Here is a 25,683-nt window from a genome sequence, read left to right as displayed (position 1 = left end):
TTATATCGAAAACTCACCAATTGTGGTAAAATCACATGAGCCTGTCCTGATGATACAAGTTTTGATTAATGGCAAAGTCATGGGAACTTCTGTTCTTTTTCCTTTTTAACAAAGAATCACTGTCCCTAATGCTGTCATCACACCAAACACTTTAGAGTGACATTTGTAAGATAACAAAATAAATTAAAGACTTTTGATCACATTATGATCAGAAGAGTGTCATTATCAAACATTGTGTGAGACTTTAAATTCAGAATAAAATCGATTTGCAAGTCCCCTTTATTTATATAGTGTGTTATACAATACATATTGTTTCAAACAGCTTCACAGCAAATCAACAGGAAAAATACAGAATCAATGCAAACTTCAAATATGAGACAATTAAATTCTGCTGTAAACCAGCTCTAAAAATACAACAGTGTCATTATTCAGCTCAAGTCAGTTCAATAACTGTAAAGTTCATCAATTATGAAATGAGTTCAATTCAGCTCTAAGCTGCACTAGAGAAGACAATAGTGTCGTTATTCAGCTCAAGTCAGTTCAATGTAGATTTAGTTTTCTTAAATAACTGCCAATGGTGCAAAATTCATCAATTATCAAACAAAGTAGATTCAGCTATAAATGAGCTCTGCAGAAGACAATACTTTCACCATCCAGCTCAATTTAGTTCAATAATATGAGCCGTTTCATTTTTTTAAAAAGATTTTATATTAAGATATAAGTCAAAAATGCTGTTAAATAAAAAAACACTCTAATATGAGGATACAATACATATTCATTGTATTCATTTGATTCATATTGTAGCTCCAACTTCTGAAGTTCTTCCAGCTGCTGAGGAACAGCTGGAGCAGGACGTCCTCCAACCCACGTCGACGCTCCAGTTAGTTTGGCTGTAGATGAAAACATGGAAAAGCTGGACAAGAATGATAAATATATGAGATTTAGAAAACATTTTTTATAATTATGATATATACAGTATATATAAAATTTGTATTTCATACTAACTGGAATTCTTTTAAAAGAACACATTTCAGGCGTTTAATAAATTTAGCCACGAGCTGGCCGAAGGAGGATTTGGCATTGTGTACACAGGGACTTGAGGTTTACATTTCTTCCACTCACAAAACATTGCAGATCTGTTTAGGATTCCTGATATGACTGACAGCTGTGAACATGCTAAATGTTAATTCTTTGTTTTGTTGATCAGGTGACTGTAAAATATTCAGTGAAGATGCCAAACATCTAAGTGGTGAGAAGGCTGCCCTCTCTGTCACTGTTTTCAATTCATGGGAAACCTCTTCTATCTAACCATCATATGTTATGCATTTTAGCCTGGTCAATCCAAACGCCTCTCCTTGGAGATTGGCCTGACATTAATGGCCAGCGTTCCTCACATAATTAAACTGCTAGACTGACAGGACGACACAGACCACTGCATCATGATCATGGAGTGGCTTTCGCCTTGCATGGACCTGTTGAGTTTCATGGACTTCCCTCAGAAGAAGCCTTGAGGAGGAGACAGCACGACGGTTATGTGGCAGGTCATTCATGCCGCTAATTTTTTTTATTGCTGAGAGAATGGTGTCTTCCACCAAGCCATTAAACCAGATAACCTGCTTGGGAACCAGGCCACCATGGAGTTGGTCAAATTGACTGATTCTGCCTTCAAATTCTTCAGTAGTATGTGTTATGAACCGCTTTATTTAGATTACAGAAACACATATAAAGTCAACATGCTGTGGAAATATATTGATCATCAGACAACATCTCCTTCCTCAAGGCACAAAAGCGTTCAGTCCTCCAGAGGCCAAATTCAATGGCAGGTATACCACGCAAAGCTGACGACAGTGGTCTGTCACACCCACAAGGTGAGACCTTCATCAAAGAACAAAGATGGACAATTTAAAAAAATTCATAGAAAAAAGATCAATCACTTCAAAGAGAGCAGGTTTAAAGTATAAGTTAATAATCAGACATCTCTCTCGTCTTTAAGCACAGAATGCTGCGACATGATTTGTGCTTGTCTGCAGTTTAAGCCTATTGTAGGCTATGCAAAGGCTAAACAAGCCAACTATAAGTGGTCACTGCTGTGATGGTTCATATTACACAATGATTATATGACTCCTGTCTCAACCTCAATGTACAGAAAATTGTTTTTACAAAGAGACAAAATTATCATAAATGTCTGTTTCTCACTGTTTCGTCTGTTTTCTTCTTGAGCACTCTCAAGTTCCCCTGACAGACCCATCTGCGAGTCCCATGATTGATCAACCGTGCTGTCTTTTTTTTTTTTCTTCGACAGACACGGGACCAGCCACGGAGTTCGCGAGCCCTGAGAAATGCTTGTGAACAACGTTGGTAGACAAACAACACCAAATAAGACTGACAAAACACAGAGCGCTCCGCTGAAGAGCAAAAAACTGGTGTGTGTATGCATCAGCGTCCCTTATGTATCTTCCGGGTATGCCGTCATCTACTACGTCATGACGCACCACCAATCAGATTGGCTTGATTTCATTCATACTTCAGATGCGTAACGCTGTGGGCGTTCCCAGAGTGTGTTGTCACTCGACGACGCAGTGTCTCGTTCCCTTCTCGGGGAACAAGGGTTATAGTCATAACCCGAGACGGTTTCAATAAGCCAAAAAGACAGAGCGAGGATGAGGAAAATAGATATTCAAAATTGTAACATTATCATGTACTTTTGAGGACTGTTAGAAACATAAAATGCATTAAAAAAATGAAAGAAACCCAGTATAGTAAAAGACAAATGCTATTAGAGAGTGGGATACTACAATTACGGTAGATCGTCATGAACTCAAACCGACTACATCTCATTAATTCAATCATTTAAAGATAAGAATTATTTTATGTTTGTTTAACATAAAATAATGTTTAACATAAAAGCAGTGTTTTATATGTTAGTTTAAAACACCAAAGTTGTTGCAACTATTTAACATTAATTTCAGGAATTTAGAGAAATATCATGAGCTTCATTATCTAAAAGCATTTATTTTTGATTAAAGCAAATGTAGGTTTCTCTTTTTAAATAATTTGTATAGCGTATAAAAACAATTATAAGTTGTGAGGTATATGAAATGAATATTGTTTAGCCTATAACAGAGAGCTAATACTGAAGGTCAGTTCAAAGTTACTAACCATATTTTTTGGAGAAGTACCTTATCTTTAGAATAACCATTTATGTCATTAATATTGCAATGACATTTAGTGTTGCTTAACTATCCACTAAGATTGTTGGTGTTTTATCCTACTGACTGGGTTTCCTACCCCCCCCCCCCCCCCCCCCCCCTTATTAACCATCAAAACAAATACATTCATAACATTATTTATTTATTTAACCATAATTAGTTATGTAGTAAAACAAATTCAGCAAGTCCTTTTTTATGTTATTTTATTTACTTGCATCATTGGCTGGATGGGAGGCATGCTGATATTGGTGAGGAAGCTGGAGATAGGGAGGTGAGAGAGAAGAGGGTGAGAAAGAAAAGGAGGTTTTGGAGGAGGCTGGCCTGTTCCAATTTTCTTGCCTATAAGAGCTGGTGAGGGTGGCTAAGCTCAGAGTGAAAAAGTGGAGGATAGCCAAAAGGTGGAGCGGGACCTTCTAGGAGCTCCTTTGATGTATCACCTCTTGAAATTCTGTACATAAACATAATATAATCAATAGGATTTCTGTACATAAAAGTAAATTCATTACTACGGTCACAGTTTTGCAACAGATGCCCGAAGGCCGTTGCAAAGCCAGGGTGATGACTGACCAAGGTGGTGCCGGAGGGACAAGGGAACTCGATGGAGCCAGAGGGATCAAAGAGTAGCTGAGGGAACGACAAACCCAGGTGGAGCCAAAGAGTTGGAGAGTCGAGGTGGAGTCCTGGTCTTGGAGGGCTGAGGTAGAGTCAGGGGTTCAGGGTCCTTCATGGAGATATGAAACAAACATCACATGTCTATGAAAACATGAACATATGACTAGAAAAAACAACTGCTAGATTATGATGCATAAATGGTTATTTTGTTTTTAGATGTTTTTTAAAAAACGTATCAAATAACCCAATCAATCAGATCATTGTAATTGAACTGAAACTGTAAATAAACAGCACCCTACGTAGCTTTGCTAGCAGGTTAATAAACTCAACCAAACGCACCCTATATTAGATTAATCAGTGCAAGTTACCAACTCGCATCAGCACAAAAGGATGCGAATGCGCACGTGAACTTGGCCGTGCTAGTTTTTACACATTTTGAATGCGCTCTTCCCTTAACAACAACGCCCATACACAGGCAAATAAAGCATAAGATAATTTACAAAACTATTACAATTGTGTTCTCATTATAATGTTATGTACATGACAGATTGGCTCTGCACATCTTGCACTTAATTTTACTTTTCCTGATCAAAGTGACTGCGCGTTTTCGAAGGCATAATGAGAAACAACTTTAAATAAAACATAGGTCTACTGTTAAAAAACATGAGAACGAAATAACGTTGCTGCATTAATATCATCAATGCTTTTGAAAGAGAAATAGCCTATCTAAAAAGAATATAACCGTCTCAAATAAAAGGCATTTTTCTATCCTGATATTAGTCCTCTGGCTTGAATGCTCTGTTTCAAGGGGCGTGTCTGATGTGAGACTTCAGTGAAAACGGCCACTGTTGTGATTGGCTGACATCTGTGCATTTGAAATGAGTATTAGATTATGTGGCGGAGGGGGCGTGGTTTAGCGAGGTTTGCAAGGGCTGCTAGAGAGAGAGACGGACTGCATGTGGACCAGAGAGACCTTAGAACTGGAGAAAGATAGCTGAGAAAGTTTTATTGTACTGAGTTGTTGAGAGCGTAAGTTTATTTTCTTTGTATCTGAGAGTTCTGCATAAACACGAGTCCCAGTCACGCTGACCCTGTCGTCTTCCTCCTTATTCTACGAACTTTGTAACATGTGGAACCCCTCTCGAATACTTTTACTACGTTTTTTTTACCATTACAGCTGTCGAGAGGAACGGTTCATGAAAATGTTGATTATAGCATTATATTTAGATCTTTTCCTATCACATGAAAAGCTGCAGTGATGAGGATTGAGTACATAGACAGTCTGTTGATCGCGTGAATGCAGTGATCTCGTCATTGCAACGCGTTTTCTCTCACGAAATGCTTTCACCACAACTAACAGCAAACACAACATCGATATGAATACAGTAAGAGCCACGTTGTTCAGCATAACAGCGCCATTCGTTATAACAGCCGTTTGGGCAAGTGTGCAGATACACTCGCGACGTGTGATTCACAGCTCCGAACATTATAAAGAGAGTGTTCTTTGATTGCTAATCTACAGTGATGGGAATAACGGCGTTATAGATAAACGGCGTTACTAACGGAATTATTTTTTTCAGTAACGAGTAATCAAACAAATGACTGTTTCTCCTGTTACAACGCCGTTAGCGTTACTGAGAATAAAATGCGGCGTTACTATAATTGAGCTCACTGAAGCGGTTTTCTTTCGAACAGGCTCTCTGTCAGTAGGACTTGCAAAGTTTTTTCTTTCTCTGGTTGGTGTGTGTGTGTGTGTGTGTATGTGTGTGTGTGCATGCTATGCGTGTTTGGTACCGTCTATGGGTGGTACACTGATGATGATTGGTGGGTGGGAGACAAGGTTGAGGTTGATAGGTTGAGTTCACACACACACACACACACACACACACACACACACACACACACACACACACACACACACACACACACACCTATGACACACACGCACACGCATATACAGTCACACACACCAAGTCCGACGACTTCAAATGTAGCTTTCGCAAACTGGAAGTATAAGCGCTAATTTTCCCTCGTTGAGGTGAAAGGTGTTTATGTTAAATGCGACTTTTATGCACATGAATAAAGAGTCTCTCTACGTCGGTGGCAAGTAATTCTAATCTAATGAAGCCTCACATCATCACATGCCGCCACAAAATTAGTGGCTAAAAACTCAGGAGATAACGTGAGCTCCACTACCAAAAGGAGTAGTACTGATAATATTTACACAATATTTACACTATAGTAGGTCTACTGATAATATTTACACAATATTTACACTATAGTAGGTCTACTGATAATATTTACACAATATTTACACTATAGTAGGTCTACTGATAATATTTACACAATATTTACACTATAGTAGGTCTACTGATAATATTTACACAATATTTACACTATAGTAGGTCTACTGATAATATTTACAATAATGTATTGAATTTGATAGGTGTCTCTCACATTGTCCCACAGCAACATTACAATAGTGTACATTAATATACAATGTTTTATAATAATAATTTATTCTATTTAGTGTCCAATTCATTCATTTAACATATTTAATTTTGAAAAAAAAAAAAAGTAACTCAGTAGTTACTTTCCCTGGTAATTAGTTACTTTTATAATGATGCAACTCAGTTACTAACTCAGTTACTATTTGTAAGAAGTAACTAGTAACTATAACTAATTACTTTTTTAAAGTAACGTGCCCAACACTGCTAATCTAGCATCTAATCACAATTTAAAGGGGTGGTAAAACACATTCTTTTGAAGGCTTGACTGTGTTTGTGGGGTGCACTGTAACATGTGTTCATGCTTCGTTTAAAAAAAAATTGCCTTATTTTTCATATATTTTACCTTTATTCTACACTGCTCTGTCCCTCCTTGTAAAACGGTCTGATGCTTTCCGGGTTGTATGAAGCCAGTCCCTCAAAAATACGCAGTGGGCTCTGATTGGTTAGCTGGCCTAGTGTGTTCTGATTCGCTAACCGCAGTGCACGGTTGTCGGAAACGTCACGCCCCTTACCTTACCGGAGGCTGTGCTTTGGTCGGCGTCAATAAAACCATATGAGATCATTTGAGTGAAGATGATCGAGCAGAACCTGTTCAGTCCTCAAGTGTAAAGACTGCGGATCTATAATGATCGCTACTGAATGGCACTTTAACTTTTGTATTTTTAGAACGATTATAGCCAAATATCTGTCGCAAGAACTATTAACCCAAAACGAACACTAAGCACTGGCTTTACTAGTAAGTTAGCCAAATCACACACAGAACCATGTTTAGCATGCCTGAAGATAAACAATACATAAAAGCTCTAATCAAAGAATCATTTACACTAATGCCAGGTTCGCTGTTGAGATTTTAACGTTAGTGTTTGTAACGATAGGTGTTCGTCGGATAACGTTAAGTATGAATAAGCATTTAACAGACTGGTTTGCAGAACAGCGTTGTCATCTGTTTACTTCCTTGCTACAACCTATTACAGGAAAACACATCGATGAAAAATAAATCAGACTTACAGGTTGTGGCCCGTAAACAGCTTCTGTTTGTAAATCCAGCTTTCAGGACAAGCCGTGGTGCATATCCTGTATTGAACTCGCGAAGTTTGTGGAAGTTTGTGTTGTCCTCCGTGAAATGTGCAGCGCGCGCGTCATGCATCCACACACCGGCAGTGTTTTTTTTCACGCAGCTGACGTTGTGCAAATCTGGCATTGAACTCGCGAAGTTTGTGGAAGTTTGTGTTGTCCTCCGTGAAATGTGCAGCGCGCGCGTCGTGCATCCACACACTGGCAGTGTTTTTTTCACGCAGCTGACGTTGTGCAAATCCGGCATTGAAATCGCGAAGACCCTCCCACCCTCCCTTATTTAATCTTCTCGGAGGAGGGGTTTATGTAAATATTGAGCCTGTTGATGTCACCAACCCTGGAGGAATGTGTGTAGTCGCCTACTGGCCGTTTGCTGTAGTTCTTAGAAACTGATTTCTTTAAAAGCAAATATCTCCCTTTGCTTTAACAGGGTTTCTGCAGGTTTCATCAAATCTAATTTAATGCTTTTTAATGCATTTTTAATGCCAATTTTTTTAAATTTTAATGCCATATATATGTCGCTAAATGTCGATAGATGACGTCATACGGCAATTAGAATATTTGCATTCACATTCTGCCAAGCCCTTTAGATTTGTTTGCTTCACTGCTGCAACCATTTCTGCTCCCATTATATATTTTAATACAGCCAAATTCCCAATAAAATTGTTTCATCTATATATTTTTCTGTTTTTGTTGTCAGACAATATAAAATGGTGACTGAAACGCGGCCCATTAATACTACATACAGGGCTCGACATTAAGCCTTGTCATTCACTTGTACGAGTAAAACAGTTGTTTGTCCAGAAAAAAAAGAAGGATTTTTTGTGGTGTCAAATTTCTAAAGCAATATCCTTTCAGAATATTGGAGCTTTGACATACTTGAATCTGCATATGTGTGATAGATTTGTGTCTGTTATCAATCAAACTAAATCATTTACAAATTTACAATAAAAAAAATTACAACTGCATTAAATAATTTTATGGGATTGTAAGAAATGTTAAGAAATTAAAAGTAAACCACCAGTAGATGGCGTCAAGTAACTGTCTTAAGTGAGTCATTCATTCAAACGATTCATTCCAATGGCTGATTCATTCAAGAATGAGGCAGGTGTTTATGAATGAGTCATTGAATCTTTGACTCAACCGATTCGTCAAAACACTGAATCATTCAGTAACAAAATCAAGGCTGAGCCTGCGTCTCAATGTGCATTCTATCCATCCTAAAGACATTAGTAATATTCAATACTATACAGGGCGGATTGTATGCACATTGGGATTCAGGGTTGCTACGCTATGGTTCTGCTGTGATCTTTGACTGTTTTTGTTCTATTTTAGCAGTGAAAATAATTTCAAACAATGTTCCTTCTAAAATGTAAGGGACTTAATATTAACTATTTGTTAACTGGACTGTTGTATGAAATCACGTTTTTAATTGAGATGCTAGCCTGCTTAGGAAAACAGCATTCTTGGTCGTGTGATTTCGCTTAACTGTATCAAGTTATAAAAACTCCACATTTTGAATTTTTACCGCAGTATGTTTAACTGAGTTTCTTAATGTGTGTGCGTCACTCATGTGTCCATTTCTCCTCGAGATGATGCACAAGCCTCAACAGCTATTTTTTTCAGGAGAGCCACACTGATAGGGCCAAATCAATAGCCACTTTTACCGCAAAGTTATCAAAAGTTACATCGAGTCATAAATAGCATGTCTGCTTATCAGTCCGTCATCCCTTAACATACAATATGCAAAGCAATAAATACAAAAGGTAGATAGATAGTAGGTATGCATAATATATTTTAATGTAAACTTTCTGTCAAACGATTAAAAAAATTAACTAGATTATTCACACATTTTTCTGTCTAAAACATGTTTTTAATATATTGTATAATGTAATAATTCCACAGTAAATCACCAAATGAATGTAGAAAAAATAAAGACAGTATATTTTAAATATTTGTTCAAAGTTAATTTAAGACGTTATTTAACTCATTTAAAACTGTTCTTATGAGGATACTTGACAAAACGTACATTTAGGCATAATTCTGTGTGCTATTGTTTGTTAAAGAGCGAAAGAGAATGTGATTCTGGCGCACTGTCTGTGCTCATGATGCTGTCACGTAACCCACACCACTAGGCTGCGTCCGAAATCTAGGTGAGTAACGTTAGGTACTACATTTGAATTTGAACGAACTTCGCGACCGTTAAAAAAGTATGTTCTATATAGTATGAATGAATGTAGTATGAATGTAATCCGGACGTACTATATCCACCATGTTGTCATGATCATGTGACCTACCAGCGTCAGTTGCGTCCCTTCACCTCCATTCATAAATCGTCTTCCGTGGCCTCATGGAATAGTAAAGTGTCCATCGTATGCACACTTCAGAATCTCACCGGAAGTAGTAGGTCATCCGGGTACTTTTCGCCGACTGTTTTTCGAATACTATGAATTCGGACGTACTACTCTGTTGGCGTACTGTTTTTCGCACTATATAGTAGAGAACTATTCGATTTCGACGCAGCTCTAGTTTTTTTTGTTCTCTGGCAGAGCGCACAGCCTCAACTGAATGCGCTGCTCCTCTCAGCCAATCACTGAACAGCAGACGCAGAGAGAGGTGCGCCTGCGCAGTGGCAAGAAAGCAAGATCTTGCGCTCGTGCGGCAGTAGCGGGGTTTCGGAAGCTAGATCAGGTATATTCATCACATTGCGCTTTCTTATGAAGGCTATATTCAATATAAACTGATCATCTAAAAAAAATTAATGCCTGTAAGAATAAAATTCAATGCTTTTTAATGCCATTTAAGGCCTTAATTTTAGCAAAATCCATTTAATGACTTTTAATGCTTTTTAATGCCCCGCGGATACCCTGTTTAAACTTTGAACGTTTTAACTTTGCAGATGTTGTTTATGCTCAAGCAGCAACATTACACGCTAGCTAAAGTTAGAATAGTGAAATCGTGGTTTACCACCCCTTTAAATCACAGATTTGTTTCATGCTACTAAGAGAAACGATGTGAAGTTGATCGTTTAGTCACTGGCTTGATTCACGGATGCATAAACGATTTAGAAAGAAAGTCTGTGTGAACTTGAATGATTAGCTACACATCAGAAATCACTGATCACAGATCAGGTATTAATGAACACTGTTACTCACTGTTTGTGGCGGTGCTGTCGAATCCATATCGTTAAAGCCTGTGCTGACATCGCGAGTAAAATAAACAAAATCCATTTTCTCCAAATTCTCTGGCAAAAGCAGAGGAAGGGCAGGTAACCTTTCCCCATATGACGGCATATAGGGAAGATTCCAGATCGGCTCGTCTGAGCTCTCATTTTCTCTAAGGCAGAGCAGGACAGCCAGAACTCGGTTTACACTTATCACAATTTCTAGCCACTTGGGGACCATATACAGGCTAGGGGAACTCATATTAATGTTAAAAAAATAATAATTTTATGAGTTTTCATGCCATGGGACCTTTAAGGCGGGCGTACACTGTGTGAGTTCGGACACTCGGGAGGCAGTGAGATATTGCACATGTTACGAGTCAGTTGACCAGATAATCGCGTCAAAGCCGCTGGTACACGGAACGAATGTACTGCACCGTGAGCCGGCAGCAGTCGCACAAGCTTTCGCACTAAACACGGAGACTGGAGGTTTCAATGTTTCTGCTATAGGTTCAGAAAAAGAAAAAGAAAGAAAATCTTTCTTCGTAAGTTGAATATGGAAGGCGGTCTGCCGGAAGCTAGATATTTTACTTTATAAGGTTTTAAATATTAATATTTTTCTTACACAAACCCATCGATTCGCTTCAGAAGGCCTTTATTAACCCCCCGGAGCCGTGTGGATTACTTTTATAATGTATGGATACACTTTTTTGGGCTTCAAATTTTGGGCTCCCATTCACTGCCATTTTAATGCTTGAAAGAGCCAGGACATTTTGTAATATAACTCAGATTGTATCCGACTGAAAGAAGAATGTCATATACACCTAGGATGGCTTGAGGGGGAGTAAATCATGGGATCATTTTCATTTTTGGGTGAACTATCCCTTTAATACCGATATTGATACTATTATATATTTTGTTCATATTTTTAATTAATTTTATTTTCATTTTTTCTGCTTTGATCTGTAGTCTTATTAGTTTTAGTTTTGTTGTGTTGATGTTTATACAGTTTTTATTTTTTTATGGTTTTAGTTTATTTCGATTTTAGATTTCGATTTTCAATTTAATATAAAAGAAAATGAGAAATGTTGCCTTGTCAACTAGCAGAAATAAAAAAAAGTTTTTTTAAAGGGTCATGAAACCCCCCGTTTCAGCAGCAGTCAGTTCTCATCACAGTTTTGAAAAATGCTATAAAAGTGTGGGCGTGGTTTAGCGGGGGAGTGGAGGGGGACGAGGGGAGATTGCACATCAACGGCTTCTGATTCAGACAATTTTATTTCGCTCTCATTAAAAGCATCCAAGCTTCCCACAAATGCATGCTGCAAGTTATCATTAAGTTACATGCAACACAATATACAAATGGTTTTGTAAGCTCACCATTACACAAATACATATATATCCTGTGACACCTATAATTCAATGGACAATTAAATGCGCAGCCATTCGCAATTTGTTCTCTGCATCGAAAATATATATGAACACGCTGTTGCATACCTTTGATAACTTTTGAGGCTTATTTTGTGGAGTTTTTATAAGCCGTTTGGTCGGTTAAATGGCCGTTTACACTCACAGTGTGGATGAATCGAGTTTGTGTGGCTCTATTGAAGAGAACGTAGGCAACGCAGAAACTCATACAAAGCGGAAAAAACACTTGTTTTTGATCCATTAATGCATCTCTCACTTATTGTGTGCGATCTCACTGTTTGAAGCGCCAGTCAGAGGAAAATGCATATCAACGTGTGCTGTCATAATTCTCATTGGACAAAGACACGCAGTCTCATGAATAATTATGAGTCATGGATGAGTCATCGCCGTACTATAGTATGAGAAAACGTCACAGCCTATGACGTTGACATGAAGATGAATTTAAACCAGGTTGAAAATAGAGCAAAAAGGTTTAAAATTAACTCGTTTTCTCCCACATTCAAAACTAACAGATGGTAACATTGCCTTCCATGATGTACAACACACATACTTCTGTTAAAATCTCAGAAAATTTGGTTTAGGGTTTCATGACCCTTTAACAGTGGTTTTAGTTTTAGTTAACGATAATAAGGTGGTCAGTTCCCCAGTTCCATGTGGAAAACTACCTTTTCATACAAGATGTTGATTATTGTGATTATTATTTTTTGGTGATGATTTGCATTCTATGCGTGTATCGCCACCTGATTTTCTTATTGTTCTGAGCATTAAAAAAAATCTTAAAGGGGACCTATTATGCAAAATTTGGACATAAATGTGTGTTGGCAGTGTGTGTACACAACCACCCTATAGTGGTAAAAATCCACCAACTCCTTTTTTTTAATCCCCATAAATCATAAGCAGTGTCTCCCAACTACCTGTTTTCAGCCATGGGGCTGGTGTGACGTCTCATCAGCCACAGGCCCCGCCCATGAATGTTGACAGACACTGGCGTTTTAACATAGATTAATTATTATTATTACGTCCAGGGCTGAATGCGGATGTGTGTGTGTGTGTGTGTGTGTGTGTGTGTGCAAACCAAGCCTGTAGCACTCCTCTCAGAAACTGAAGCCTCCACGCCATGATCGCCCCCTGGTGGTTGGTCCCAGTATAGCTCCTAAACCCCACCTCTCCATGTATTAGAATGGACGCGAGACACACTAAACAATTAAATTACACTTGAAATAATTGTTTCCTAAAGATGGTTTCTGTCATATCAGGCAGTTTTTATCACGATGATTTCATTTCAAGTGTTCGTTTTTTAAATAAGTTTAGTTTTAGTTCGTTATTTGATGTTATAAAAACGGGGGATGTGACTTCATGATTGACAGCTGAGACTGACGGCTTCTCTGAGTGAAGTAGTCACTAAGGCACTAACAGACTTTTTTCGGGATTTTTGGGAGGAAATTGGAGCTTTAGCTTTCATTTCTACATTTCCATAACTGTTTATTTCACACCAACATAATGAATTGTTCTGCATATGTGAGAATGTGGGCGGGCTTTTGATAATCGCGCCTCTACTTCCTCATCTCTACTGCGCAGACTCGGTCCCAAGATGTCAGCGCCGTGTGCAGCCTCCGAAAGCTTCAACTCTGGTCAGCGGAAGTCAATGAAGTCGCGTCGTCCATATTTTTTTACGGTCTATGGTGCAAACCAATAGGATGTGAAACAACAACAGATTCACGGTGGTAGCTACTTACAACTTTCAGCCTCTTGTGTGTCCTGCCTTTAGAGACAAACTTGATAGCAACCTGTAGACGCAAACCACAGTAAATCACACCTGCCTCACTGTGACATATGTCATTTACTAATATCAATTCTGAGAACATTTCTAAAGGTTGTTTGAATGAAGAGGGAAGAAAATGTCTTACTGGAAATCCATCAGACCTGGCGGTCCCAGCATACACAGAGCCAAATCCGCCACGCCCCAGCAATGGGCCCTTCGCATATGCTTCTGCAACATATAAGATCACAAGAAATGTCTTGAGAAAGACTTATTGCAGTATCTCAATCTATAAAAGAATGCTACTTTAATGCAGATTTTACATCAAAGATCTTGAGAATATTTTACAATGGCAAATCAATTAATAATTGAAAAATAACTTCTTTAATATGAGTCTATTCTGACCTGTGCGGGACCGATTGGCAGGTCTCTTATATGCGGTGGATGGGCTCCCATCATCTGGGGCTTGCTGGCTGTCGCTCTGCCTCTTCCTCTTCCTGTTAGCCTGATCTTTTGACACAGACGAGGCCAACTTGGAAGGCAGCGGTGCTAAATAGCCAGGTAGCTCTTGTGTCAGTGGCTGGGTTGGGTTTAGCAGAGGTTCCAGATCATGGTCACCACAGCCCTGTGTCCCAACCTCCTGACTAGCCGTCTGGATAAAAGCAGCACTCTTGGATCTGGAGCGACCTGAGGATGAAATATTTCATACATCAAATATACTTAAAGGTTCTATTAGTAATTATACATTTATAATCAATAATCAACGTCAAATTATGTTAAATTCTTTTTAACATAATCTTAACATAAACAAGGTCTTTAATTGCAGTTGAGCAACTTATAATTGTATAATTGCATTATAATAGTGGCAAGAACATTTTGAATTTTGATTTAAGAAAAAAGGCTTGCAGTTTGTTTAATTTACAAGGAATATAATACATGTGATCATTTAGCTGTGAAAAAAATGGGTTTAAATGGCTTAAGTTGCACACATTTCTTTACATCAATTAAGTTAAATCAAACAATGCACAAAATCAATCCATAATATACCAATAATAAACAAATAAAACAATTAAAACACTCACCTTTCGTCCTCGTCTTTCTCCCATGCGAGCCATTGAAAATCCAAACTTCAACAAGAAAATACAAAAATAAAAAAAAGAATTAAAAAATAAAACTCTCCTCAGAAATGCCAAGAATATATCAAATAAAACTCTTTCTAAAATAAGAAAAGAATAATAAAATGTGTCTCTTTCAAAGAAAAGAACTCCAAACAAAAACTCTAAAACAAGAAAATATCCTCCGAACTCCTTCAAAAATCACAATCTCTGCAAGGAAAATACTCTCCAAAAGTCTCTAAAGTCGCCTCGTCTCTCAACCAACAGATATCGATGGGTTTGAGTGTATTTATATCCAGTCCAAATTCATTTCACGCGTCGCCATAGTATGGCAACTAAAAGTCGAATTATGCGCATATGCACACCTGACGATCATGCGCTCGAGTACAGCAGCGCGAGCACATCTTGACTTTTTCCTTTTTCATTCGATGAACAGTTGCGACGTTAAATTATGTTTTTTGATATCAAATTAAAGTTGCCGATATGAGCTTTTAATGAGCAGGTAGTAGCTAATTTGTCCCCTAACTAACGTAAATTAATACGTGATGTCGTTTGTATTCAGATCACATGACTTTGCGTAATGCCCCTACCAAACGGCACATGAAATCACAATTGAATTAAGCTGCTATATATTTACATAAATAGCAATAACTAAATGTGTTCATAACTTTATTTATTAATCTATTTATAACATTTATTAAGAAACTAATCCTGTCCGAATAGTGCTTGTTATGATCCCATCTGATCTAACGTTACTCACCTATAATTGCTGCGGGGGAACGTCATCCTTCACTCATTTATTAAACTAAATTCATATATGGACTTTTTTAATTTTCGAGATGCTTTATTAATTTGGATTTCATCGATATTTTGGATAAATGTGAAAGTTTCACCTCACCACCCTCAACTGCTAACAGGTTTGATGACGTGTGAAGATACTGAAAGCTGATTGGCCTCTTGCCAATGATGGTTATGCGATAAAAGCTAATTAATTATTAGAAATAATAATATAGCTTATAATAAGAGAATCTCTGATATCCTCCCTTAATGCCTTTTGAGAGCAATTTGAAAGTGTCCTGCGAAGTGGTAAGGTCAACTGCAATAAACACATGAGTATTCTCCATTAGCCTGGGCTATGAATAATATTTTGGAAATTAAATGCAATTCCACGAATTAAAATAATTATTCATTTATATAATAAAACATCTAGGAAATAGGTTCTGTATAAACAAATAATCGATGTGTGTCGATGTCCATAAGCAGACATAAAAACTTTCAGTAGGTTATCCAACATAAAAATCACAAGATCACATTCCTAAAAATCACATTATATATATATATATATTAAAAAAAAAAATTAACGTCAAAATTGTTTAACATCTCACGAATGTTAAAGGAAAAAGTCAAGATTATGCTCGTGCTGAAGCTAAGTTACTCACGATTTGATTCGATATTTAGTTACCATAGCGACGCGTCTAATGAAATTTGAATGATAAACACTCGAACCCATCGATATCTGTTGGTTTGGATGCGAGGCGACTTCAGAGACTCGAGAGTATTTTCTGTGGTGAAATTGTGAATTTTGAAGGAGTTTGGAGGATTTCCGAGAGGAAACTTGTATTTTTTGAAGGCTATTTTATTTAAATGTTATATTCTTTGAGTTTTATATGAACGAGTTATTTTGGAAATAGTTTCGATTGTTTGTTTTTGTTTAAAACTCTCTGGGGAGAGTTTCATTTTTTATTTATTTTTTATTTATTTATTCTTGTTGGAGTTTGGAGGAGATTTCAATGGCTCGCATGGGTGAAGGACTAGGTGAGTGTTTTAATTATTCAGTTGTTTATTGGTACGTTATGTTGTTACGGTTTGATGTTGTGCATAGTTTGACTTAATTCATGTGTAGAAATGTGTGCAAGTTAAGCCATTTAAACCCAAATATTGCATAGCTAAATGATCACATATATTCATTGTAAATGAAACATTTTTTTTGTCTTTAATTAGGACAAAAATTTTTTTTTGACCTTGTCAAAATTAGGAAACTGCTAATTAAATGCAAGACGCAATAGAAAGTTGAAAAATAAAGGCTAATTTTACAATTATTTGTTGTGACCACTGACAATTGATTATTAATTATAAATATAATGTGACTAATATATAAAAAAAATATTTCAGCCTCAGGCCGCTCCAGATCCAAGAGTGCAGCTTTCACCCAGACGGCTAGTCAGGAGGAGCTACCTGGCTATTTAGCGCCTCTGCCCTCCGAGTTGGCCTTGTCTGTGTCAAAAGATCAGGCTAACAGGAAGAGGCAGAGCGACAGCCAGCAAGCCCCAAATGATGGGAGCCCATCCACCTCTGCCAAACGGTCCCGCACAGGTCAGAATAAGCTTACATTAAAGAAGTAAGCCTAGCCTATTCTTACATAACTAGATTCTTTTAAGTATATTTGATGTATGAAATATTTCATCCTCAGGTCGCTCCAGATCCAAGAGTGCTGCTTTTATCCAGACGGCTAGTCAGGAGGTTGGGACACAGGGCTGTGGTGACCATGATCTGGAACCTCTGCTAAACCCAACCCAGCCACTGACACAAGAGCTACCTGGCTATTTAGCACCGCTGCCTTCCAAGTTGGCCTCGTCTGTGTCAAAAGATCAGGCTAACAGGAAGAGGAAGAGGCAGAGCGACAGCCAGCAAGCCCCAGATGATGGGAGCCCATCCACCGCATATAAGAGACCTGCCAAACGGTCCCGCACAGGTCAGAATAGACTCATATTAAAGAAGTTATTTTTCAATTATTAATTGATTTGCCATTGTAAAATATTCTCAAGATCTTTGATGTAAAATCTGCATTAAAGTAGCATTCTTTTATAGATTGAGATACTGCAATAAGTCTTTCTCAAGACATTTCTTGTGATCTTATATGTTGCAGAAGCATATGCGAAGGGCCCATTGCTGGGGCGTGGCGGATTTGGCTCTGTGTATGCTGGGACCGCCAGGTCTGATGGATTTCCAGTAAGACATTTTCTTCCCTCTTCATTCAAACAACCTTTAGAAATGTTCTCAGAATTGATATTAGTAAATGACATATGTCACAGTGAGGCAGGTGTGATTTACTGTGGTTTGCGTCTACAGGTTGCTATCAAGTATGTCTCTAAAGGCAGGACACACAAGAGGCTGAAAGTTGTAAGTACCACCTTGAATCTGTTGTTGTTTCACATCCTATTGGTTTACACACACACACACACACACACACACACACACACACACACATCCGCATTAAGCCCTGGATTTAATGCAGCATTTGTCACTACAGGAAGGCCAGGGTCTGCTGCCACTGGAGGTCGCATTGATGACCCAGGTCAATTCAGCCCCTGCCAGCCCCAATGTCCTGCAGCTTGTGGAGTGGTTTGACTATCCCACGCACTACACCATGATCCTGGAGCGGCCTGTTCCTTGTCAAGATCTCCAGAGTTTCAGTGAGGAGAACAGCCCTCTTGATGAGAGCCTGGCCAAGAAAGTGCTGGTGCAGCTCATCACTGCGCTGAAACACTGTGAGAGCCGCGGGGTCCTGCACCGGGACGTCAAGCCACAGAACATCCTGATTTCCACAGCTTCACATGACATCAAGCTGCTGGACTTTGGGTGTGGAGACCTCCTAAAGGACTCAGCCTACAAATCGTTTGCAGGTTGGTTTGCATTACAGAAGGAAAGATCTCACTACATCACTCTGTGTGATGTTCTTATACATGGATATTTTGTGAACCAAAAGGAAACTTAAAGATAATTTGAGGCCTACAATTAGTTTGGACGGGAACCTTTTCAATGAGTGTTTTTTGGTCTTCTTGGGTTTTCAGGCACTCTTCAGTACGCCCCTCCGGAGTGGTTTCGTCAACACCTCTATCATGCCGGACCGGCTACTGTTTGGTCAGTGGGGGTGACTCTCTACAAAATCCTGTGCGGTTTTTTACCCTTCAGAGCTGCGTGGAGGGTCACCTCCAAAAGCAGACTGCACTTCCCTAGAGAGCTGTCTACAGGTAAGCGATAGCAAACATTCAGATAGAAAAACCATACAAAAACCATGGCCAGACAGAGAAGTTTGTTCTGTTGTGTTGCTGAAGGCAAGTACTGTGTTGTGTGTAACAGAGTGCCGTCAGTTGGTTAGCTGGTGTCTTAGTGCAGCGGAGGCAGACCGTCCCAGCTTAGACGACATTGAGCATCATCCCTGGTTACACTGAACAGGTGGCATTACACTTATCTGAAGCACAGCAGTCATGAGTTGGATTGAATTATTAGGGTCAGTCTAGATAACGGTTTTAATTATTTGTATAGGGTGACCAGGAGGACGGCAGAGATGGCTTCCTGACTGTGCACCTACAGAAAAGAGGAGGTAGGGTCTTTCTATGTGGATGCTGGAGGCAGCACCAGGTGAAACCAGAGCCCCGATGGGTTAGAGATCCGCCAGCTGGACAGAGTACAAGTAGCAAAATCTGTATTTCCCCCCCCCCAGTTAGAGTGGAAAAAGGGAGAAAACGTTTTCAGTACTACTTGGGACTACATTGGCCCACTTTATAGTGTATAAAAGTATATTTTTAAGTATACTTTAAGTGAAACAGCAGAAAACTAAGTACACAGCTAGTTTGCTCTTCATGGGTTCAATATTTCACTGAGTAACGTTAGGCAGTTTTGATTTATATGCTGTTTAATGGTTGATGATTGCCTTATTTCACATTGCCGTAAGTTGGTGTGACAAACACTCTTTAATATTGCTTTGCACTGACTTTAACTGTTTTTACTGATTCTCGGTTGTCTTCTTAACATACGACACAGGTGGCTGTGCTGCTGGTAGCATGCGCTAAAGTATCCTTGATCACTTGGAGTCTGCTATGTTGAATTACAAAAAATGACACATCTCTTTAGCCAAACATTCACATAATGAATCTTATAACCTTCCTATTATATCAGATCAAATGTGCATCTATTACTTGAAATGTTATGAACAGCAGCTACGCTAATTATTTTCTGTTTGCTTTTCTGTTTCTACAGTGGGATTGAGCCAGCTCCCGCCTCTTACGAAGATTTCAGATGACCCAACACCTGCGGAGATGACGCCAACTCTGAATCAACATACACAAATGCCAAATATTCGCTATATTGTAATCAATCCAATATGCTTTCCCAGATATATGTTTTGGCCATATACTATGTAACCTAATGGCATTTACAACAGAAAGCGCAAACATAGACACACACACACACACACACACACACACACACACACACACACACACACATTACTAGGGTTGGCCGTCATTACAAAAATCTTATTTCACATATTATTTAATAATTGTATATGATTATGAAGATAGTATATTTCTCAATATAGCTATTTTGGTATCTTTGTTGTTAAAATAAGAATTAAGATGCTAATAACAAATACTAGGACAAATACAATAAGAAAGATTCAAAAGAAAACAATAGGGAATAATGAAATATTAAATAATTGAATAATAAATATAAATAATAAAACATGTCATAGTATGAAGGTAATATATACTTATTCTTATTAAATCTACTTAAGTTATTGAGTCAAGAGCAGTGAGTGATTTTCTCTTTCTATTGTTGTTTGATGAACATTAACAGCGTAAGCCAGCAGCAGCCATATAGAAGGCTGCTGTCACTTTAAGACCTGACGCACGATATTGACACACATCCCATTTCTCTTGGAGGTCGGAACTGTTTACGTTCACTAAAGACATATCCGTGTTCACCGCGTCAATATACTCACCAAGACAGGCGAGGCAGTTCTTTTTCAAGGATTTTTCACTCAAAACTATTTTGCACTTATTTTCTAATTTATGAATGATTTGTTAATCACTTGAACTCATATCAAATATTATTAGATATGAATTCTTTCATTCAAAGACACCAGGCGATCCATTCTCTTTTTTTCGACCTCATTATCGTCGGCACCAAGAAAAATTAAATCACATTATGACGTCACAAATCTCTATAATGTATTTAAAGGATTTTAATATTAGACTGCAAAAAATAAAAACATTTGAGTTATTATTAGAGTTACTGTTTATTCTTACCTGTTTGGTACCATTGACTTTTTTTAAGTTATTGAAATTTTATGTTTTTTGTTAGAAATAAATGATTTCTCTGTCTCCTACTTTGTCTTTTCCTTATTGCATGGTCAGATTTGTCTGTGCATATTTTGGCATCTTTTCAGCAGTGAGTTCATACATAAAGTGGCTATTGATATTTCATGTTATTGTTACTTTTGATACCAACATAATGTCACCAGATGTCACCAAAGTATGTCAAATGTTGAGGTTTTGCCTGTTTCAACTTACTGGAACAAATATTTGAACTGAAGTAAAAAATAAATATTACATAAAAATAAGCATATTTTACATGAAAAATATGATACTTTTAGAGGTAAATAAATTCAGAAATCTCCAAATAAATGCATACATTGATAGTTTTTATTTTATCGAAGATAGTGATATGAAGAAAAAAAAAATAGAATTACACCTGAGATATTCATGCCCAAATTTGTCCATGAAGGACCAAATAAGGGCTGCTGGCGTTTGAGGGTTAAATACCACCAACACGACGGATAACCATCCTCATACTTATTGGCCTGTTGCTGGTGCTGCTGAGATTGAGGAGAAAAAGAGCAAGAGGAACTTCTGGAAGTGGCTCCACTTGCCTTGTCGCAGAGCTGCCAAATATGACCTAGTTCAAGTTGAGAAGGAGTACCAGTGTGAGGCTGGATTATATCGAAAACTCACCAATTGTGGTAAAATCACATGAGCCTGTCCTGATGATACAAGTTTTGATTAATGGCAAAGTCATGGGAACTTCTGTTCTTTTTCCTTTTTAACAAAGAATCACTGTCCCTAATGCTGTCATCACACCAAACACTTTAGAGTGACATTTGTAAGATAACAAAATAAATTAACCCTTTAAAGCCTGACACATTAAAAAAATGGCAGAAAATTATATATTTTTGGAAATTAGATGTTTATTAAGCCTTGAATCAAAATCAAAAAAATTTTTTTTGCCAACTCATTTTGTTTATGATATATTTTTTGTATCACATTTGATACATCAGGCTTTTGGGGAACGTTTTGCTTACAACAGTGTAGACCTTATTTACAAAAAATCTATTATGCCTTTAACAGTTTGAAAACATAGAATATTTTAGGCAGTTTTTCTCTCTCTCTTTTTTTTTTACATAGATCTTTTTTCCAGATACAAATAATCTATTATGCCTTTAACATTTTGAAAACAGAGAACATTTTAGGCAGTTTTTCTCTTTTTTTTTTACATAGATCTTTTTTCCAGTCCTTTTATTTCACTTTGTGGTAGTCACGAAAGCAGTTTCTGTCTTTGTTGAGGCAAAGATGCACCTTGCACTTCTCACAGTACACATGCGAGAAGTGGTTGTTGGTGCAATGCTTGCATCTTTGTCGGGTTTCCCATGTTGGAAAATGATCCATGGCATCCCTTCTGATGGAGGTTGAAATTGTTTTTTTCTCCATCTGTATTCTTTCTTTTTAGCATTATCCTTCACCAAATGCTTTTTGAATGTGTCCTGTGTTGTTGGGACCTCAACTTCTATGCTGCTCTGGACTACACTTTCGACTTGATAATCTTCCTCGTCACTGCTGTCTGAGATTCCATCATCATGCATGGCCTGAGGAATCCATTCCTCATCATCATCCTCCTCCTCCTCCTCTAACTGCTCTAGGTCACTTGAATTGCCATCCATTATTATGTCGATTACATTTTGAAGATGCTTTTTTTTCTCTCTTCTTCCTCTAATCTTTTTGACATCTAAAAATACACATAAAAAATTGATGATTCCAGCATATTGAGTATAATTTTAGAGGAATTGTTACTGTAAAAATAACCTAAATGTATTGTAAGATGACATTGTGGTATAGGCATATTGTAGATTACATTAAAAAAAAATGTGACACGACTATTCAGGGATAAAGAACCTTATTCCTGCAGTTTTAAATTTAATATGTGCATTTTTAACACAATATATATTTTAATATGGCATTTCAGTCATTATTACCATTAATTGAATCATCCCAATATTGTGTGTGTTTGCATTGTGGTAGCACCATTAATACCTGCAGTATCAAATTTGATACACAATTTCCAACACGATTTACTTGTAATTTAACGATTCAAATATTAAGTAATTATGCATTATTTCAATTCAGAAAGTGTTAAATTAATTATATCAGGCGCAATCCAATATTATTTTTTACCTTAACAACTTGAAATTAGCCTTTACTTTCCTGCCGAAAGCGTCTGTCTTGATCCAATCGCAGTCGCCATTTTGAAAAGCTAAAAAATCACCCCTCTACTGCCTGCAGTACAGTGAAATTCCACAAGATGGCAGAATACACGTACCAAAATAGATACAATAGGTTTTCAAAGAAAGTATTGCTCTCACTGATTCAATATGTCTTAGAAACTCGTGTATCAAATGTGATACGTGTGGTTTTAAAGGGTTAAAGACTTTTGATCACATTATGATCAGAAGAGTGTCATTATCAAACATTGTATGAGACTTTAAATTCAGAATAAAATCGATTTGCAAGTCCCCTTTATTTATATAGTGTGTTATACAATACATATTGTTTCAAACAGCTTCACAGCAAATCAACAGAAAAAATACAGAATCGATGCAAACTTCAAATATGAGACAATTAAATTCTGCTGTAAAACAGCTCTAAAAATACAACAGTGTCATTATTCAGCTCAAGTCAGTTCAATAACTGTAAAGTTCATCAATTATGAAATGAGTTCAATTCAGCTCTAAGCTGCACTAGAGAAGACAATAGTGTCGTTATTCAGCTCAAGTCAGTTCAATGTAGATTTAGTTTTCTTAAATAACTGCCAATGGTGCAAAATTCATCAATTATCAAACAAAGTAGATTCAGCTATAAATGAGCTCTGCAGAAGACAATACTTTCACCATCCAGCTCAATTTAGTTCAATAATATGAGCCGTTTCATTTTTTTAAAAAGATTTTATATTAAGATATAAGTCAAAAATGCTGTTAAATAAAAAAACACTCTAATCTGAGGATACAATACATATTAATTGTATTCATTTGATTCATATTGTAGCTCCAACTTCTGAAGTTCTTCCAGCTGCTGAGGAACAGCTGGAGCAGGACGTCCTCCAACCCACGTCGACGCTCCAGTTAGTTTGGCTGTAGATGAAAACATGGAAAAGCTGGACAAGAATGATAAATATATGAGATTTAGAAAACATTTTTTATAATTATGATATATACAGTATATATAAAATTTGTATTTCATACTAACTAGAATTCTTTTAAAAGAACACATTTCAGGCGTTTAATAAATTTAGCCACGAGCTGGCCGAAGGAGGATTTGGCATTGTGTACACAGGGACTTGAGGTTTACATTTCTTCCACTCACAAAACATTGCAGATCTGTTTAGGATTCCTGATATGACTGACAGCTGTGAACATGCTAAATGTTAATTCTTTGTTTTGTTGATCAGGTGACTGTAAAATATTCAGTGAAGATGCCAAACATCTAAGTGGTGAGAAGGCTGCCCTCTCTGTCACTGTTTTCAATTCATGGGAAACCTCTTCTATCTAACCATCATATGTTATGCATTTTAGCCTGGTCAATCCAAACGCCTCTCCTTGGAGATTGGCCTGACATTAATGGCCAGCGTTCCTCACATAATTAAACTGCTAGACTGACAGGACGACACAGACCACTGCATCATGATCATGGAGTGGCTTTCGCCTTGCATGGACCTGTTGAGTTTCATGGACTTCCCTCAGAAGAAGCCTTGAGGAGGAGACAGCACGACGGTTATGTGGCAGGTCATTCATGCCGCTAATTTTTTTTATTGCTGAGAGAATGGTGTCTTCCACCAAGCCATTAAACCAGATAACCTGCTTGGGAACCAGGCCACCATGGAGTTGGTCAAATTGACTGATTCTGCCTTCAAATTCTTCAGTAGTATGTGTTATGAACCGCTTTATTTAGATTACAGAAACACATATAAAGTCAACATGCTGTGGAAATATATTGATCATCAGACAACATCTCCTTCCTCAAGGCACAAAAGCGTTCAGTCCTCCAGAGGCCAAATTCAATGGCAGGTATACCACGCAAAGCTGACGACAGTGGTCTGTCACACCCACAAGGTGAGACCTTCATCAAAGAACAAAGATGGACAATTTAAAAAAATTCATAGAAAAAAGATCAATCACTTCAAAGAGAGCAGGTTTAAAGTATAAGTTAATAATCAGACATCTCTCTCGTCTTTAAGCACAGAATGCTGCGACATGATTTGTGCTTGTCTGCAGTTTAAGCCTATTGTAGGCTATGCAAAGGCTAAACAAGCCAACTATAAGTGGTCACTGCTGTGATGGTTCATATTACACAATGATTATATGACTCCTGTCTCAACCTCAATGTACAGAAAATTGTTTTTACAAAGAGACAAAATTATCATAAATGTCTGTTTCTCACTGTTTCGTCTGTTTTCTTCTTGAGCACTCTCAAGTTCCCCTGACAGACCCATCTGCGAGTCCCATGATTGATCAACCGTGCTGTCTTTTTTTTTTTTCTTCGACAGACACGGGACCAGCCACGGAGTTCGCGAGCCCTGAGAAATGCTTGTGAACAACGTTGGTAGACAAACAACACCAAATAAGACTGACAAAACACAGAGCGCTCCGCTGAAGAGCAAAAAACTGGTGTGTGTATGCATCAGCGTCCCTTATGTATCTTCCGGGTAT

General features: G+C 37.7%; 1 protein-coding gene across 1 annotated transcript; it reads left to right on the top strand.

Annotated features, from left to right (window-relative positions):
* Positions 1–16,666: 16,666 nt before the first annotated feature.
* On the top strand, positions 16,667–19,099 carry LOC307124162 (serine/threonine-protein kinase pim-3-like; the record flags this gene model as incomplete). The annotated part of the gene is made up of 8 exons (XM_079813210.1): positions 16,667–16,682; positions 17,040–17,240; positions 17,338–17,619; positions 17,794–17,876; positions 17,997–18,047; positions 18,178–18,550; positions 18,719–18,898; positions 19,008–19,099. The coding sequence occupies 8 exons, from the start codon at positions 16,667–16,669 to the stop codon at positions 19,097–19,099; spliced, it is 1,278 nt and encodes a 425-aa protein (XP_079669336.1).
* Positions 19,100–25,683: the final 6,584 nt, after the last annotated feature.

Source organism: Gobio gobio, assembly GCF_949357685.1.
Source record: "Gobio gobio genome assembly, chromosome: 3".
Taxonomy (NCBI): domain Eukaryota; kingdom Metazoa; phylum Chordata; class Actinopteri; order Cypriniformes; family Gobionidae; genus Gobio; species Gobio gobio.
Note: the sequence above shows the minus strand (reverse complement) of the source record. Positions and strands in the feature narration are given on the sequence as shown.